The sequence below is a fragment of the Rhinoraja longicauda genome, chromosome 8 (genome assembly GCF_053455715.1).
Source record: "Rhinoraja longicauda isolate Sanriku21f chromosome 8, sRhiLon1.1, whole genome shotgun sequence".
In the NCBI taxonomy this organism is placed as follows: Eukaryota; Metazoa; Chordata; class Chondrichthyes; order Rajiformes; family Arhynchobatidae; genus Rhinoraja; species Rhinoraja longicauda.
Genome location: NC_135960.1, coordinates 35,457,355 through 35,476,942, shown reverse-complemented (window position 1 = coordinate 35,476,942; position 19,588 = coordinate 35,457,355). Strand labels below are relative to the sequence as shown.

At 41.5% G+C, this 19,588-nt stretch overlaps 1 protein-coding gene across 2 annotated transcripts in view; it reads right to left on the bottom strand.

The window, feature by feature from the left end:
• The window catches only part of trak2 (trafficking protein, kinesin binding 2), a 76,428-nt gene that overhangs the window by 43,047 nt on the left and 13,793 nt on the right, over positions 1-19,588 (bottom strand). Inside the window, exons 2-4 of one of the 2 annotated variants that reach the window (XM_078403639.1) lie at positions 18,568-18,675; positions 16,083-16,402; positions 14,738-14,932 (exon numbers count right to left, since the gene is read on the bottom strand). In XM_078403639.1, the coding sequence (XP_078259765.1) occupies positions 14,738-14,932; positions 16,083-16,137 (250 nt within the window). In that variant the 5' untranslated portion in view covers positions 16,138-16,402; positions 18,568-18,675. The remainder of the gene's footprint in view (positions 1-14,737; positions 14,933-16,082; positions 16,403-18,567; positions 18,676-19,588) is intronic. The other variant, XM_078403638.1, reaches the window with a different exon arrangement.

Below are 19,588 nucleotides of genomic sequence, written 5' to 3'. Positions count from 1 at the left end.
ATCCCATGATTTGCATAAAACAGTTTCTCACTGCACATGACAAGTTAAAAAAAAACTATTTTCTTAATAATATTACACTATATTTGATATACATGCAGATCAAAGTAAATGAATGTATAATTATAACAACAAAAGGATATGGTCACATCAGTTTGTAGATCAACCATAAGCATTGGGGGTAGGGTATTGACATGGATAATTGGTTGGTAGACAGGAAACAAAGAGGAGGAATAAACAGGTCCCTGTTAGAATGGCAGTCAGTGGCGAGTGGAGTGCCACAAGGCTCGGTGCTGGGGACGCAACTATTTACAATATATATTAATGATTTATATGATGGAATTATAAGCAACACTAGCAAATTTGCAGATGACACAAAGCTGGGTGGCAGTGTGAACTGCGAAGAGGATGCTAGGTGGTTGCAGGGTGACTTGAACAGGTTGAGTGAGTGGGCAGATGCAGAGCAGATGCAGTATATAATGCAGATAAATGTGAAGTTATCCACTTTGCTGGCAAGAACAAGGAGGCAGATTATTATCTCAATGGTGTCAGATCAGGAAAAAGGCAAGTGCAACAAGACCTGGTATCCTTGTACACCAGTCACTGAAAGTAAATATGCAGGTGCAGCAAACAGTGAAGAACGTTGACCTTCATAACGAGAGGATTTGAGTATAGGAGTAAAGAGGTTTTTCTGCAGTTGTATAAGGCCCTGGTGAGATCACATCTGGAGTATTGCGTGCAGTTTTGGTCTCCTAATTTGTGGAAGAACATCCTTGCTTTGAGGCAGTGCAGCGTAGGTTCACAAGGTTAATCCCCAGGATGGCAGGACTGTGATATGAGGAAAGAATAGACTTTATTCACTGGAATTTAAAAGGATGAGAGGGGATCTTATAAAAACATATAAAATTTTAAAAGGACTGGACAAGCTAGATGCAGTAAAAATGTTCCCAATGTTGGGAGAATCTGGAACCAGGGCCACAGTCTAAGAATAATGGGGAGGCCATTTAAAACTGAGATGAGAAAAAACTTTTTCACCCAGAGTTGTGAATTTGTGGAATTCTCTGCCACAGAAGGCAGTAGAGGCCAATTCACTGGATGAATTTAAAAGCGAGTTAGATAGAGCTCTAGGGGCTAGCGGAATCAAGGGATATGGGGAGAAGGCAGGCACGGGTTACTAATTGTGGATGATCAGCCATGATCACAATGAATGGCGGTGCTGGCTCAAAGGGCCAAATGGCCAGCTCCTGCACCTATTTTCTATTTTTCTATGCAAGTAAAACAAATTGCTTCCAAAGCATAAAGACACCCCTACTCAAGACTTTTTCTAAAACCCTTAATAATATTTCACACAAAGGAAAGTAATAACTGTCAAGATACAATGAAAATAATTCTAATTTTATTATATTTCTTGTAATTAAACAAGCAAACTAACATATAATAGCAGGTACCTGAACATACGTTTTAAGTACGTCAAGATTAAAGGCTCAATTTAATCAACCCACAGCTATTATTGAAAAGAGCAGATTCTCAGTAATAGTTCACACTTTTATTCAACTTTTGTATCACCATTATCACTTAATTGCAAGTTTCGGTTACCTTGAGGACAGATGATAAAAATTGGAAGCACCAAGGTGTTTTTTTGTTTTTGACGAAAGATGAAGGAGTGGGGTTAGTAAGGGGTTTGTACGCACGAGAAAGGTACAGATGGAAAGACAGAAACAGTAATGCAGAAATTAAAAAAGGTCAGTTGTTAAAATTCACGAGTGGAATAATCACCAATAGCTCTGCATGCAGAGTACAAGATTAACCATCAAGAAGTTCATCGCTACACTGCTTTTTCAGTGAAATTAAAATAAAAGAGAGCTTATAGCACAATAATTCTGTCCCACTGCAATTTGCAATTCTTTTCTCCACTTGTAATAGGGAATTCACTTTATCTCCAACTACTTGCATATCAATAAATGGGATATCATGCGAGTGACATCCACGACTTATCTCGGAGAATCAATGGAAGATCTTAGTCAAGATATTTCCATGCTGGATATATGATGTGTTGAGCAAATAACACTTTCCAACTTGAGTGCTTCACTATTTCGCGTCATCATTAAGCTGTAAGAGCAACAATAGGCCAGTTACAATTTCACCTTGGTTGCGATCTCCATTATTATGTGGGTTTCCTTCGGTGCACTTGTTTCCTCCCACATCCAAAAATGAACTGACAAGTTAAGTAACTACTGTAAATGGCTCCTTCGTGTAGGTTAGCAGCAAATAAAATTAAATGGGATATAAGAAAAGTCGCAAGGATACAGGGAAATATGGAGATGGATGAAATGGAGCTGATGGGCAATTGATATATCAACCCCCAGGTCTATGGGCCATGGGAGGAAACTGGAGCATCTAGAGGAAACACACAAGGCCACAGAGAGAAATTGGAAACCACACAAACAGCACCCAAGGACAGGCGTGAACCAAGGTCGCTGGAATCGCAAGGTAATGGCTCTATTAGCTGTGCCACCCTTCTTTTAATTCTCCACATTTTCATTAACACTCTCAAGATTCTACTACTCACCAATCACTATGCTGGGAGTGATTTACAGTGTCTAATTAATCTACCAACCCAAACATCACGAAATGTGGAGGAAACTGAAGCAACTGGAGAAAACCCACCTGGTCACAGGGAGAATGCGCAAACTCCACACAGGTAGCACCCAAAGTCAGGATTAAACTTGACCTCAGGTGTTGTGAGGCAGCAGCTCTATTGAGCCACTGAGCCTCCCCTGTGTCATATTAAACATTAGATTTAAAGTTGATTAAGAATGCCTTTTGTAAACAAATTCCACCCAATAGCAAATTGAATCACACTCCTGCAGTTATCAAATTACAGGACTAAACATATCATTAAACACCAAACAAATGTTAACTCATAACGAAATGTTATCAATACATACACTTACAAACACTTGGGGATATTCAATGATTCAAATTTTAAATACCACGTTTTTAAGGGACTGGACATTTAAATTTAAAAATACAAATTAATCCAGAGTAAGAAACTTTTAAGAATGCATCACTGTATTGTTACGGGCACTATCACAAAAATACACCAACTCTAATCGTCCTCATCATGGACAGAGCATTCCCCACCATTGGAAGCATCTGCATGAGGCACTGCTCGATGGCAGTGGCATCTATCATCAAGTATCCCCGTAGCCAGTTAAGGCCCTCTCCTCGCTGCTACCGACAGGCAGGAGGCACAGAAGATCTGAAGTCACACACCACTAAGTTCAAGAACTCCACTTTCCGACATCTAACAGGTTCTTGAACCAGCCTGCGTAACCCTAATATTACATCAGCAAAGGATAATGTCTTGTACATGTTTTTCTAATAGTATAATTTTCCAATAATGTCTGGTTTTGGTTGCAGTCTTTTTTTAAATTGTTTTGTGGAACGTATAATTTATGTATAATTTATGCCTTTGTGTTGTCAGAGACTGCATGCCCGTGATGCAGCTGTAAGTTTTTCATTGTACCTACATCTCAGCATACTTGTGCATACGACTAACTCAACTTGAATTGGTGGCGTTCACAAATCATAACAAATGTAAATATATTAGATGACAAGGCCATTTTATGTGCAACACAAAGTCACTGAAATGTTTCTATACTCATGTCAGAAAACTTGACTTGGGACACACAATAAAATTGGAATAAATAGATGGGCCTATTGCTGTTTATGGTTTATATCAACGATTTGGGTGAGAATGTGCTCAACATGATTAGCAAGTTTACAAATGACACTAAAGTAGGTGGTATCATAAATAGTCAAGACGGTTATCAAAAATTACAGCATGATTTTGATCAGCTGGGCAAGTGGGCTGAGAAATGGCTAAAGGATTTTAATGCAGATAAGTGTGAGTTGTTGCATTTTGGGAAGTCAAACCAGGGTAGAATCTTCACAGTGAAAGGCAGTGCCCTGGCGATTGTTGTAGAGCAGAGGGATCAAAGATTACAGGTACATAGTTTCCTGAAAGTGATGTCCCAGGTAGGGTAGTCAAGGTGGCTTTCATTGGCCTTCATCATTCAAGCTATTGAATGTAGAATTTGGGACCGTTGTACCACACGTTGGCGAAGCTGTATTTGGCGTGTTGGTCACCCAGCTGAAGGAAGGATGCCATGTTGCTAGTCCTGGCCAAGTGGGCTATTTGTGGGGCATGGCAGTGGGAGCTGAGGGCTTCATTCAAGCGACTGCCTGCCTCCTTCGAGTTTTCGTTCATGCTAGGGTGTCCCTGGAAAGGGAGCATGTGGTGTCCAAGGTCACCTTGGTCGCTTTCTGGGACTGCTGGGCACAACAGAGGGTTTCAGTGCTACTTAGATGAAAGTAATAATGTTTTGGTTTGATACTTGTATCTACATTTCCAATTTTAGGCAGATGTTTCCTTAGAGTGGTGTTTTCATTGTCATTTTGTAAATAATATCAACTTTTGTAAAAAAAGATGGATGTCATCAAGCTAGAAATTGAAGAGAAGATTTTCAAATATGTTGCCAGGACTCAAGGCCCTGAGATGTAGGGAGAGATTGGGCAGACTAGAACTTTATGTCTTGGAGCGCAGGAAGCAGAGGGGTGATCTTATAGAGGGGAATAATAGGGTGAATGCACAGTCTTTTACCTAGAGTAGGGACATCAAGAACCAGAGGACATAGGTTTAAGGTACGAAGGGAAAGATTTAATAGGAATCTTACGGGCAACTTTTTCCACAGAGGGTGGTGGGTGTTTGGAACGAGTTGCCAGAGGAGGTAGTTGAGACAGCTACGACAACAACATTTCAAAGATACCTGGACAGGTACATGGAGAGTGAAGGTTAGAGGGATATGGGCAAGTAGAACATCTTCATTGGCACGGATAAGTTTGGCCGAGGAGCCTATTTCCAATCCATATGACTATCTTCGACCTTCCGTGTCCTCGCCAACCACTGACAACATACTGACATTGATTCCATTTGTTATTCTCCCCATTTTCTCATTAAAATTACCCCCCTACAGATTCATCTGCACTTTTACATACTAGAGGCAATTTAGTCGCCAATTAGTCTAGCGCCCTGCAAGCCTTTGGGATGTGGAAGGCAAACAAGCACATCTGGAGGAAACTTTACGTGGTCACTGGGAGAACTCTATACAGTTATCACCAGAGGTCAGGATTCGTCCCTGGGTCTGTCGTGGTGAGACAATAGACAATAGGTCCAGGAATAGGCTATTCGGCCCTTCGAGCCAGCACCGCCATTCACTGTGATCATGGCTGATCATCCACAATCAGTACCCCGACCCTGCCTTCTCCCCATATCCCGTGATGCAGCTACACTGCCAGCTGCACCACTGTGCCTCATGTAGTTAAATATTTTAGTTAAAACAATAACTTAGCATCAACACAGGGATTAAATGCCAGATAATGAAAAATCCCCAAATTCTTCAGTTTATATAAATACCTATCATTAACTGCTCAAAATACTTTGCAAACTCACATGGTGAGGCCCAATGTGTGTGTTATCAAATTGAAAGTTACTAACACCTTCTATGCTATAATCACCATTGTATAGAGTATAAAGTTTTCCTGGTAGTGTGCTGCTAGTTCCTGCTGGTATTCCGTAATGTGGAATTTGTGGTTTGGAAGACTGCTTCGGCGATTCAGTCTTGTAATAGTCCTTCACTTGATCACACAAAATCAACCTATAATTTTAACACTTTTCAACAGTGACTATTGGGAACAAACAACTTGGTTTATAATCCTTTTAATCTGAGCAAGAACTAAAAACACCAATTGCTCTTGATGTTTGTTTTTATTCCTAGTTGATGCATAAGGTCACAAAGAGCTTAATATTTTTGGAGCTCTACAGGGTGAACAAACCACTATTCTAGACGGAAGGCTTCAGCAGGTAAGGCAACAGCAAGCAATAGCTGCTCTTTTAAGACATAACCTTGTCCCAGGGTTTGTGAAAATAACCCCTGTATTGAATATTTTGGTCTACAATGTTCAGATGAAAATGCAGAGGTTTACATCCACTTTCTCTTATTCTACCTCATCCTTTCCCTATCTCTGATTTACTTCAAAACCTTATTTCAAGCCATTCTCTTGTACTTAAAGAATTCAACGCAAAACGTTACCAACCTTTCCCCAGGTACTTTTCCCCACAATCGTAAGAGAATACCTACCGAGTTGAAATTGTGCTCTCCTCTCTAACAATTTCCAATAGCCTCTTTTACCCTGGTGGCCTTCACTGCTGTGCTTGTGTTTCTCAGGGTTCCACTAAAACTAACTTTTGCACACTCCCATGTTTCTCACCCTGTCTCAGGTTCCCACTTATTCTAAGTTGATCCCAAGTGAAATTCACTACCTCTTTTCAGACTGACCAATGATTACCGCCATCTCCAAGAAATCTAGCATTCCTCAAATCACAGCTAGATCTGGAGGTCCACATTCAGAACTGAACATTGATTTTGCGTGTTCTAATCCTTTTTTCAGTCTCTTTCAAAGTTGGCTTGATCTGCGGTTCCACTTCATCCTTCCCCCAGCAAAAACATACTTCACCTCCCTTTTAAGTGCCATATTTCACAAAATCCTGCTAGATACCCATCTCAATCCTTCTTCCTCCATTTTTCAATCCCCAATGTCCTTTCAAACTCACTGCTTGCTACCCTTTTCACTGTCTCTCCCTTTTCTGACTTTGAATGATCCACCAAGGTCTCTGCTTCATCCTTTTACATCCCAATCAAACCACAATGAATTACAAGCTCATGGGATTTCCGAAGTTCCTGTATTGCCTTGGCTTTACACCCACTCCTTTAGTCAGAAGTATCTTTCTCTCCTGTGCTTTCCACCTTAAATTCTTTCTGTCCCTTAATTGTCTTTAGAAATTTCAGGTGTGATATTGGCCAAGTCAAATTTTCCACACTGCTCACTTATTCAATCTGCTTTTCAAACTTGCATCACTCCATCCTTTAGTGTAAACAGACTTCTGTATTGTGCTGAGTAATTATGAATTTTCCAAATTGTCTTTCACTTCATTTCTGGATATATTCCACACAAACCATCCCTCATACAACCTTAATTTAGTCCCGAACAACAGAGGGGTTGTTTCTGTTCCACCACAAAATCCACCAAAGGAAATCCTTCGACCCTGCAGAACATCTATCTTCCCATGAGCAGCCTCCTCCAGCCTAAACAGTAAATCCACCTTATCAGAAATCAATTCTCACCACATTCCTTTGCCTTTTTGAAATTATTTTTAAAACTTTGATCTGAACCATTAACTACGTTTCTCTCCATAGGTACTGAATTAATTCTCTGTATTTTCAAACAAAGGCTCAGTCTCATAAGTATGCTTACAACTCCCAGCTCAATGCTCAGTTCCCTGCTGTTTTAGATCTGCCAAGTACTTGTCCCACATCCAGTACAAGTTGCACAAGCACTGCCTCCAAACAAATGCTGGGAGGGCCACGATTCATCAACTTCGAGTCCCAGCACTACTACTGTCCCCCAGCCTTGATTATGTGTCACTCCCTAGCCATTGTGAAGTAGACAATACAGAATGTTATAATACTACTCCATCACCCAGACCATCCACCATCTAATCTCTACTTTGAATCAATCAGTCGAAATGCTCATGCATTCCTTCATTACTTTGAAACCAACTAATCCTAGAAACATAGAAAAATAGGTGCAAGAGTAGGCTATTCGGCCCTTCGAGCCAGCACCGCCATTCAATATGATCAAGCTGATCATCTAAAATCCTGCTTTTTCCCCACATCCCATGATTCCTTTAGCCCCAAGAGCTAAATCTCTCTTGAAAACATCCAGTGAATTGGCCTCCACTGCCTTCTGTAGCAGAGAATTCCACTGATTCACAACTCTCTGGGTGAAAAAGTTTTTCCTCATCTCAGTCCTAAATGGCCTACCCCTTATTCTTAATCCTATCACTCTATATCTTCCGTAAACTTATTTTGCAGTCCATGTTCTAAGTTGCATTCTTTCTTCATGTCAGTGCTCGCTCATGTCCACTGGGCACTCGTGTTCCAGCAATGTTAAAATCTCAACATTCAAACCTTTCAGCAACCTAATTCTTCTCTCTCTCAAAGCTCCTCCATTTCTACTTCTCTCAGAAATACAACAGTGGGACTTTGCCTTAAGCTTCCTGGAATCCAACCACACCTTGTTCCTTTGCTCCTGCCTCCTTGTTATTATGCCTCAGTTACAAATTTTATTTGGTAGTTCTCCCTTAAAACCATTGTGATATCGTATACTAGAGAAGTGCAATTCAAATTTTTGTTCTCATTATTTTTTAGGTCAGCAAAGCAAATAGGTGTACTGCTGAACAAAAACTGCTCAGATTACATTCCCACAGTGGATCTAAAGCTGCTTACATGGCAGTAAATTATTTTGTTTAATCTGTAAAACAATCCATAATACAGCAGAGTTTCAAAATCTACCAGTATCATAAATAGAGTAAACTGGAGGAAATTCTTGCAAGGTCATAGTGGAAGAACAGTACAACATAGCAACCATACTGTTGCCGTTCTTCAGCTGATAATTCTATTTTTAGTTGAATACGAGAAACTCTTATTGTACTACCTGGTAAATTGCAAAAAACGTAACTGCCCTTCCTTTCTTCTGCTAGTTATTTCACTGTAATTATAGCAAAAGACAAGTAGGTCAATGGATAAATCAAGCTTCCTATATCTTTAACTGATATTTTTGTTTAGCCTTGCCCTACCTTACCAATAATTGCTGAAATTCTTCTTTACAATCTGATCTGTTCCATGATAAGGTTCCATAATAAACATTCAGGCACCATTATGAACCAAACCATCAATTACCACCAATGACGGTGGACACTTGGAATGGACAATGGAATGGAATCTACTGCGGCAATGGAATTCTTGGAAGTATCGTAAAATTTACAATGTCAACTCATAACATTAAATGGGTTAAAGATTAACTGGTTCTTGTTCACTTTTTAACTAAAATGCTAGATAAGATCCCTCCTTGTGGGCAGATGTTGTTAAAAACAGAAGGTGCAGTTATTGCTGTTCAGCCTTGCCTGCAAATAGTGTTGCGCATCCTATCGAGAGATCAAAAATCAGCAAGAGTGCCGATCAGCAGCTGCGGCTTACCTGCAGTCCGTCTGTCTTTGTGTTTTTATGTTGTTTTTTTGTCTTGATTGTAGTGTAAATGTGATGTAGCTTTTTGGGGTTGTGTACTATGGGGGGGGGGGGGGGGGGGTGGGAACGGTAAATCTAAATGTAAAATTGTCTCTTTCGAACGGAGACGCGACCTTTTGTTTCTGGGCCGTGTCTCCGTTCACGCCGTGGATGTCGGAAGCTCGCGTGGATGTCGGAAACTCGCAGGCCCCGCCCAGGGCGGGGCCAGACATCGGGAGCTCCGGCAGCGTGTTCGCCCGCCCCGAATCGCGGGGCTTGGGTCGGACCGCCGCGGACCTTTCACCGTCCGGCGCGGCCTGAAATAGGCCGCGGGATTTTCTCCGCCTGGCGGGGGCTTCAATGTCGGGAGCCCCAACCTCCCCGACGTGCAGCGGCAGCGGCGTCTTCACCCGCCCTGAATCGCGGGGCTTGGGTCGGCCAGCTGCAGACCTTTCACCGTCCGGCGCGGCCTGGAACATGGCAAGTTCAACAGCCAGACCGTGGGAGAAGACGGCAGGGGAAGAGAAGACATTCTGGCCTTCCATCACTGTGAGGAGGTGACTGGAGGAGATTCACTGTGATGGATGTTTCTTTTTGTTTGGTGTTGGTTTATGATTGTGTGTGTTATTGCTTATTTTTATTGCTCTTATTGTTGGAATGTGGGTAATCTTTCATTTCACTGCACATTTATGTGTATGTGACAAATAAACTTGACTATTAACTATTGATTTTAAATTGCACTCAGGGAAAACATCAACCTACTAATTCTAAGCTGATGATTGCAGAACAGCGCCTCTGACAGGCCCCTAAACTCCAATAGACATTTCCCTTTAATAGCCAACCAGGTGCAATGGCAAAGGTGTAGGCTGAGTTGGCTGCAGTGGGAGCAGAGGACTCATACAGCTCCATTCTGCTCTGCCTTCCCTTCATATTCTATGCTAGTGCAGCAATGTCATACCTGCAGTGAGTAGCATCCTTGCTTTGTTGAATTACAAGTGTTTTTATAATGCTGAGCAGTCTCTGCACTGGCAAAAGAGACGAAAGGTTGTAGAGTAAAGAACTGCAGATGCTGGGTTACACCAAAGATAGACACAAAATGCTGAAGAAACTCAGCGGGACAGGCAAAACAAAGGCCTGAAGAAAATATCTATAAGATGCATTGCTGCTGCTCATCATAGTTTCTTCAGCAATGAAAACTAGAGAGTCAAGGATAGTGTCTAAACTGAGACTCCCCATTGAATATCTTATCCATCAGACAGTTCAAGGCTACCATCACCGTGTTCTCAGGGATAACTAGGAATGGATAGTAATGAGAGGATTTGAGTATAGGAGTTTCATAATGAGAGGATTTGAGTATAGGAATAAAGAGGTCCTTCTGCAGTTGTATAGGGCCCTGGTGAGACCACATCTGGAGTATTGTGTGCAGTTAATAGACAATAGACAATAGGTGCAGGAGTAGGCCATTCAGCCCTTTGAGCCAGCACCACCATTCAATGAGATCATGGCTGATCTCATAATTTGAGGAAGGACATTCTTGCTATTGAGGCAGTGCAGCGTAGGTTCATGAGGTTAATCCCTGGGATGGCGGGACTGTCATACGAGGAAAGATTGGAAAGATTGGGCTTGTATGCACTGAAGTTTAGAAGGATGAGAGGGGATTTTATAGAGACATATAAAATTATGAAATGACCTGGACAAGCTAGATGCAGAAAAAATGTTCCCAATGTTGGGGGAGTCCAGAACCAGGGGCCACAGTCTAAGAATAAAGGGGAGGCCGTTTAAAACTGAGGTGAGAAAAAACTTTTTCACCCAAAATTGTGAATTTGTGGAATTTTCTGTCACGGATGGTAGTGGAGGACAATTCACTGGATGAATTTAAAAGAGCATTAGATAGAGCTCTAGGGACTAGTAAAATCAGGGGATATGGGGAGAAGGCAGGCACAGGTTACTGATTGTAGATGATCAGCCATGATCACAATGAATGGTGGTGCTGGCTCAAAGGGCCAAATGGCCTCCTCCTGCACCTATTTTCTATGTTTCTATGTAAATGCCAGTGACAACTTTATACAAAAAGTGTGAGGTGTTGCATTTTGGGACGTCTAACAAGGGCAGGACCTAACCAGTAAATGGTAGACCTCTGGGGTGCGTTGTCGAACAAAGGAATCTAGGAGTGCAGGTGCAAGGAATTTGAGGGATAACTTTTGCACACACAGGGTGATGGGTGTATGGAACAAGCTGCCAGTGGAGGTAGTTGAGGCTGGGACTATCCCATCAGTTAAGAAACAGTTAGACAGGTACATGGATAGGACAGGTTTGGAGGGATGTGAACCTAGCGTAGGCAAGTGGGACTAGTGTAGCTGGGACATTGTTGGCCGGTGTGGGCAAGTTGGGCTGAAGGGCCTGTTTCCACACTGCATCTCTCTATTACTCTAATTGACAGGAGTAAAAATGTTTGTTAATTTCCACTGGTATTATCAAGAGCAAAAGAAGTCAGATGTACATGTAGGCACCTTTATCGTCACAGTAATATACTAGTTTTAGAACAATGCTGACAATGGCATAGTGGCTGTGAACATGATCTTTCATGTGCATAAAAAGCAGGGCCCTTTTCAAGAGAACATTTTGCATCAGAAAGTATTTAATGATGAATTTAAATTATTGAAACTAGTTTCCATGTAAGGTAGAGGCATCTACAAGAAGGTTACCTCTTGCTCTGAAGTCTTCCATAGAAACACCAGCTGTTCAGCATTCATTAATCAAATTCTATCAAAATAGCCTTCTATAATTTTAACTTGTGATCTCCAAATGGAAAAGGAATGAAAATTTGTTCAGTCGTCATAAGGTTGCAATCAAAGAAAAACAGGTTTATTGCACAATGCCGGCAGTTTATGTTTAGGAATGAACTACAGCTGCTGGTTTACACTGAAGATGGACACAAAATGCTGGAGTAAATGAGCAGGGCAGGCAGGGCGAGACCTAAACATCATCTATTCCTTCTCTCCAGAGATGCTGCCTGCCCCGCTGAGTTACTCCAGCATTTTGTGTCTATCTTCGGCAGTTTATGTTAATAGCTTTAAAGGTATTCACTTGCCACAAGGGACACTAGACTCCCTATATTTGGCTTTTGCAGTGAAATGTTACCGAATCTTGCTCTTGACATTTGTTGTCTAAAAAAAAACTGCTCCTCTGCAAATTAACTATGCAAAAGTCAAGGGAAAACAAAGTCGTTATTCAAGTGATTCAACTAACAAATGGATTTTGGAAGGAAAATTAAAATAAAAGATGCTGGGAAGCTGATAGTCTGACTTGCTGAGTTTTTACTTTGTATTTGAGAGGACACGAGCCACTTCAAAAGAAAGTTTTGCATTTACAGAGGGACTTTCACATTGTTTTCAGGTTTACATTATAGCCAATTAAGAACTTTTGATGTGGAAACACTGTAGTAACATGGGAAATGGGGCAGTGAATTTGCAGGGAGCAAAACTCCCACAGACTGCAATGCGATAATGGCCAGATATGATATGGTTTGGAAAATAAACATTGCACAGGACACCACCCTGCTCGTCTTCAAAATAGGTTTGTGGGAAATCACTTCCAGAGTGGTCAACATCCTTAGTGCTGCCAGTCTGAATGTTCAGGAGTCTTTGGAATTGCATTCGGCCTTTTGACTCAAACCCAAGTGTTATCAACTGTGCCAGTTCTGACATGTCTGATCTCTGGTTATCCACAACAGTTTATTCCAATTTGCTCTCTCAAATCTTTTGTCACAAGGAATTCAAAATTGAAGTGGATATTTACCAGAAATGTTGAAAATCCCAAACACATGAACATGCAAAAATTATTTGCCATCAGCTGAATTTTATTCTGAATGAATTTGATAATCTCTTGTGTAAGCTTTCTAAAACTAAAGCAATAGCAAAAATTTGTTTAGAAATACATCATTACCATGGCCATACTAAACCCAGCTAGTATTAGGGAATGAGCAAATTTAAATACGATACAGACAAGAAAAGATACATAAAGGCCCTGTCCCAATTCGGCGATTTTTTAGGTGACTACAGGCAACTAGGCTGTCGCCGCACGGTCGCCGGGGTGTCTTGGGCATGGTCGTGAGTAGTCCCCAAAGAGTCGTAGCGTTTTTCTGGTCGTTGCTGGATTTTGTGAAGGCTTGACATTTTTCGGCGACTGTTGGTTTGACGCCAATGAGCGTAGCTTGACGTCTCTTGACGTGGGCGCTGTCGTAGGTCATCGCCAGGTTGTCGCCTGGTGAAGTAGGTTGTCGCCAGGTTGTCGCCAGGTGATTAAGGTTGTCGCCGGTGCTGACTTTGGCGAATTCCAAGTGTGGACTTGATCTGATTATCCATCAGTGTAATGTGTCATAAATGATGTTAGGTTTTGTATGTTTTTGCTCTTGTATGCTGTTTAAAGTTTGAATTTTAAAGTTTGAAGTTTATTGAAATTTATTGAAGTTTATTACAATATTTTTGAATGCACTGTTGTATGTTCTTATCAACCTTTTAAAAAATGTTGTTTGTATATCAATAAAGGAAATTCTTGACATTTTGACGGAAAATTGATGTATGGTGATTGTATTTCAGAGTAGTTTCTCATGGCATCACTTTCAAATAGTCATGATGCAGAATGATTGGAAACCCTACCGTACACCCCTTTTTATAGGGAAAGTGGGTGAAACGTGAATTGTCTTCAGTTGTCTTCAGTCTTCAGGGTCCTAGCTTGTCGCGGGTGGACGTAGGTTCACTTCGGTTGTCGCCTCTGTGGTGGTAGGTTGTCATAGGTGCGGTCGTAGGTGGACGTTCTACTTGCGATGATTGGGTCACCGTTTTTTGGTAGCTTGCCGTAGCTTGACGTCAACTAGGTGGTAGGTTGTTGTAGTTTGTCGTAGACATTGTCGTGGGGGGGGTCCAGTCACCGATTTTACAGCGACCTGCTACGACTATGACAGTTGCCGGCAGTCGCCTTAAAAACGCCTAACTGGGGCAGGGCCTTAAGTTTAATTCAGATCGATGGGTCATGACTCCATTTGGCATGAGCTCGCTGGTTTTGCAATAAGATATGGCATAGGTTGAATACACCATGAAGTGCTTAACTATACTGCAGCAAGAAATGGTGCCAGGACATTAGAAATTAATGCAAATCAACTTATTCTGTGATGGCTTCATTCCTTCAGACCCAAGTCAATATTTATCCTCCAAAACAACCAGGTTGCAACATCAATGCAATAGTGATGCATTGACAGGTGCCACCTTTCCATTGAAATCTTAAGGCAAATCTCAGAATGCAAACGATCCCCTGACAATATTTTTCCCCCACCCCAAACTATCAAATGGTGCTTGTGGCATTGTAATTGCTAACATGGTCTGCTTTTTACATATAATGCAAATTAAAGTCAGTAACCTAGATAGAAAAAGAATGCTATAGGGATTGATCCCCCCACCCCCACTCCCTCACCCTACATTCAAGGCAAGTCATTTGCCTTTTGAACCAACACAATAAATCATTCAATGAAAAGCTACCATGACCAGGTCACTTACTCATGTAGCGGAAAGCCTCCTCAGCCTGGGTTGGAGAAAGCCCACTGGATGCATGGCCAGGATGTTCAGAGGTCTGCTCCCAGTCCTTATTCTGATAGAGGTAGAGCGACTCTGCTCGCAGATGATACTGAGGAAGCTGGTCTTCAATCAAGCTCACAAGTTCCACCTCAGGCAACTCCTCACTGCTGCACACATCTGGTAACAGGAATATAAAAAAAACCATCAGGGGCATCTGATTACTCTTTGAGAGTCACATTTTCACATTTCAGGTAAAGGCATATCTCAACTTGTCAATAGAAGACAACACATTTTTGAAGAAACATGTCTGACTAACAAAGATTAAATTCAGAAACATATCAAGTAACACAAAATATCCAGACAACAGGCTTCAAGTAATATTTCATCATTACTTCTCAATAACTACTACTCAATAACCAAAGTCTGTAGTCTCTTTTTTGCTCTGGTTTATTTTCACCCACATGTTTAGACCGTAATGGTGTGTCCTTATTGTTTTGATGTGTTATGCTTTATTCTTAGATGTTAACTGTATGTTTGTGTTGTCATTTGTGAGCGGAGCACCAAGGCACATTCCTTGTATATTCATACTTGGCAAATAAACCTATTCATTCATTAATTTAATGATGGACTGTATGATAATAAATATAAGCAAACCAGCTCCTATTTACCTGATGGCGTTCAGATTTCTAATACAAAAGCAAAACAAAATCAATGCTGGAAATTCAAATCAAAAGAAAATGTTAACCAGCTCTAATGAAGAAAAAAAAAAGTAAATATTTCAGATCCATGGCATCTCATCAATTCTGATGCTTCAGGCTGACCAAAGATAGACACAAAAAGCTGGAGTAACTCAGCGGGACAGGCAGCATCTCTGGAGAGAAGGAATGGGTGACGTTTCGGGTCGAGACTCTTCTTCAGACCATTCCTTTCCAGAGTTACTCCAGCTTTTTGTGTCTATCATCATCATCATATCATATACATACAGCCAATCTTCGGTTTAAACCATTATCTGCAGTTCCTTCTTACACTCTTCAGGCTGACTACTTGATTTTTTTAAAAGCCCAGTTATTAAACCTTTTTGCATTGCTCTACATATTTTCTCTTCTTTATTATTCCAGCTGGTTGGTGACCCTTTGATTCACCTGTGCAATGGCAACTCATTTATTTCTCCACTCTCAACTAGTATTCAATGCCAACACATGAAATCTTATATTGAAAAATTTATGTACAACAAATGCTGGATGCTAAACCAACGTACTTAAAGGGGAGAAGAAAAACCAACAAAAGATTTACTTATTCCAAATCAAGACCATAGTTTTATTCTTACCAGTGATGGTCCCCGTCTCTTTTTGATCCACATTCATGGGTTTATTTTCTGGCATAACTTATACAAAGGCATTGTGGAAAATTTCTTCTAGTAAACTCCCTTCCTCATCCAAACAGCTTGAATAAACAATCGATGACTCAATGCTTGAGGAAGATTATGTGTATCATCCCATACAATCTTTAGCATTGCTGAGTGGATTTGCATTTAATGTCCATTGCAGATCATATCCCATTCAGTTGAAAAGGAGGAAGTTGGGCTGGCGATTCGCAAAAATGCAGTTGAAGAAAGAAAGCTTAGAATGCTCAGTCGTCAAATGCAACCTGCAGCAAATACAAAACACAACTTGCATTTAACACCAATCTCTCAAAGTTCCCTGCCATCAACACTGCTGGAGTTAATATAGCTATACTTATATATTTCCAGATGGATAATATCAAAAAGACCTGATAATTTATTAGAGTCCAATCTCTATTCACTGTGAGTGACATCAACATTACAATGACACAAAAGTAATTTACTACTCAAAGCTCCCTTTGTAAGTATAATTTCAGGAATAAATTATCCCTCAAAAGCTGCAGTGGCTTTTAGAGGGAAAACTAATAGGAGCTTTTTGTCTTTACATTGAGGCAAGGATTATGGTGCATGCAGAGTTCAACTCATTTTTACTTTGTAGACAGAAGTATGCACCTCTAGACACGAAATGCAAGGAATACAGTGAGGATGAATAAACTAACTGCAGCACCAAGACACAAAGGCCGATTCAGGTTTGGGTGGTGTGAAAGGAATGTAAAAGTGATAGGGCACAGTGTAATAAAGGGATGGGCACCACTTTACGCCGCTCTGAATGAAGGTCTTGAAGACTGTGGTGCCAGCATGATGCCAGGTTTAAGGACTTCCTTTGGCTGAAGAGGAACCTAAAAGGGAAAAGGGAAACATCTAGCTGGTGTGGTCCACATATACAATGGGAATGATCACATAATGGGAATGATTTGAAAGTTATTACAAAGATATTGCTGCAGGATTACCAAAGCTAGAAACCAAACAAAAATCAAACATTTCAGATGCTGTAAATTCAAAACAAAAACAGAAAACACAGCCCGAGTGAGACCGCATCTGGAGTACTGTGTGCAGTTTTGGTCTCCAAATTTGAGGAAGGATATTCTTGCTATTGAGGGTGTGCAGCGTAGGTTTACTAGGTTAATTCCCGGAATGGCGGGACTGTCGTATGTTGAAAGGCTGGAGCGACTAGGCTTGTATACACTGGAATTTAGAAGGATGAGAGGGGATCTTATCGAAGCATAAGATTATTAAGGGGTTGGACACTTTAGAGGCAGGAAACATGTTCCCAATGTTTGGGGAGTCCAGAACCAGGGGCCACGGTTTAAGAATAAGGGGTAGGCCATTTAGAACGGAGATGAGGAAAAACTTTTTCAGTCAGAGAGTTGTAAATCTGTGGAATTCTCTGCCTCAGAAGGCAGTGGAGGCCAATTCTCTGAATGCATTCAAGAGAGAGCTAGATAGAGCTCTTAAGGATAGCGGAGTCAGGGGGTATGGGGAGAAGGCAGGAACGTGGTACTGATTGAGAATGATCAGCCATGATCACATTGAATGGTGGTGCTGGCTCGAAGGGCCGAATGGCCTACTCCTGCACCAATTGTCTATTGTCTAAAATATTGAAAACACTCAGGTCAGTCAATATCAATGGAAAGAGAAACAATTAACATTTCAGTTTGCAGATTCTTCCTCTGACAACATTTTCTCTTTCCACAGCTGACTGAACTGCAAAGTGTTTCCAGTATTTTCTGTTTTTGTCTGGGAACTAAATAATTTAGGATACTTGACTGTGAAAGAATAGGCAGAAAGAAAAATGAGGCGAGTTAACTGTCAATAAAGGATGAGATCACTGCAATATGATCTTGAATTAGAAGGTCAAGATGCAGAATCAATTTGGGGGAAGGAGCAGCAAGGGAAAAACTTCACTGGTGGTTGTCTCTAGGCAATAAAGGTAATTACAAAAGTACAAAGGCAGAACTAGTAAACAAGAATTGGGGAAAAAAGATTCCAAGACAGTTGATAAACATATCTCAAAGATATTTTGCATTCAATCTGATATGACATATTTGCTGATGATATTGGCTCTTACCAAAAGCATTTCAAAATAAAATGTACGTAGAGGATGCTTCCTTGCTAAATTTGTTTTACATGACTAACTTTAGCTTTGAGTGTTTTGCTCATTATACAACAACTATTAATAAACTATTAATAAACTATTAATAAATGATCAGCGTGTGCTGATCAACTGGCAGAGGTGTTCACCAACATCTTCAACCTCTCTCTGAGTCAGTCTGTGGTTCCCACCTCCTTCAAAGCATCCATCATCGTTCCTGTTCCAAAGAAACCAGTAACCTCCTGTTTAAATGACTACCGTCCTGTCGCACTGACAGCAGTCATCATGAAGTGCTTCGAGCAACTAGTCAAAACTCACATCTGCTCCTCTCTCCCTGACACCTTGGACCCTCTTCAGTTTGCAAATAGACCAAACAGGGCCACGGATGATGCCATCGCCATGGCAATACATACTGCGCTCACCCACCTGGACAAAGGAAATACATATGTGAGAATGCTCTTTATTGACTATAGCTCGGCATTCAACACTATTATTCCCTCAAAACCCGCCCCCAAGCTCCTTGATCTTGGACTTGGGACCTCCATCTGCGGATGGATATTCGATTTCCTGACGGGCAGGCCCCAGATGGTGAGAATTGGCAGCCATACCTCTTCCTCACTGATCCTCAACACAGGCACACCCCAGGGCTGTGTGCTCAGTCCTCTCCTGTACTCCCTGTTCACGCACGACTGTACTGCTAAGCACAGCTCAAACATCATCCTAAAGTTTGCTGACGACACGACCATCTTGGGCCTGAGGTAAAGGAACTAAACAGCTGGTGCCAGGAAAATAACCTCTCTCACAATGTCAGCAAAATTAAAGAGATGACTGTGGACTACAGGAGACAGTGGGGGAGTGGACACCTCCCCATCCACATCGGTGATGCTGAGGTTGACAGGGTCAGCAGCTTTAAGTTCCTCGGTGTGCACATCACTGAGGACGTTTCTTGGACACTGCACACGGACACAATAACAAAGAAGGCCCGCCAGCGGCTCTTTTTCCTAAGACGTCTGAGGAAGTTTGGCATGAACGCCAGCATCCTCACAAACTTCTACAGAAACACCATCAAGAGCCTGCTGACGGGCTGCATTACAGTCTGGTACGGGAACTGTTCTGCCCACAGCCACAAATCACTAGAGTGGTGAAGACGGCACAGCACATCACTGGCAACTGTCTCCCGACCATTCAGGACATTTTCTACCGGCGGTGTCTGCAGAAGGCACGCAGCATCATCAAGGACCACAGCCACCCAGCACGCAGGCTGTTCTCCTTGTTACCATCAGGCAGACGATACAGGAGTATGGCTGCGCGTACCACCAGACTTAAGAACAGTTTCTAC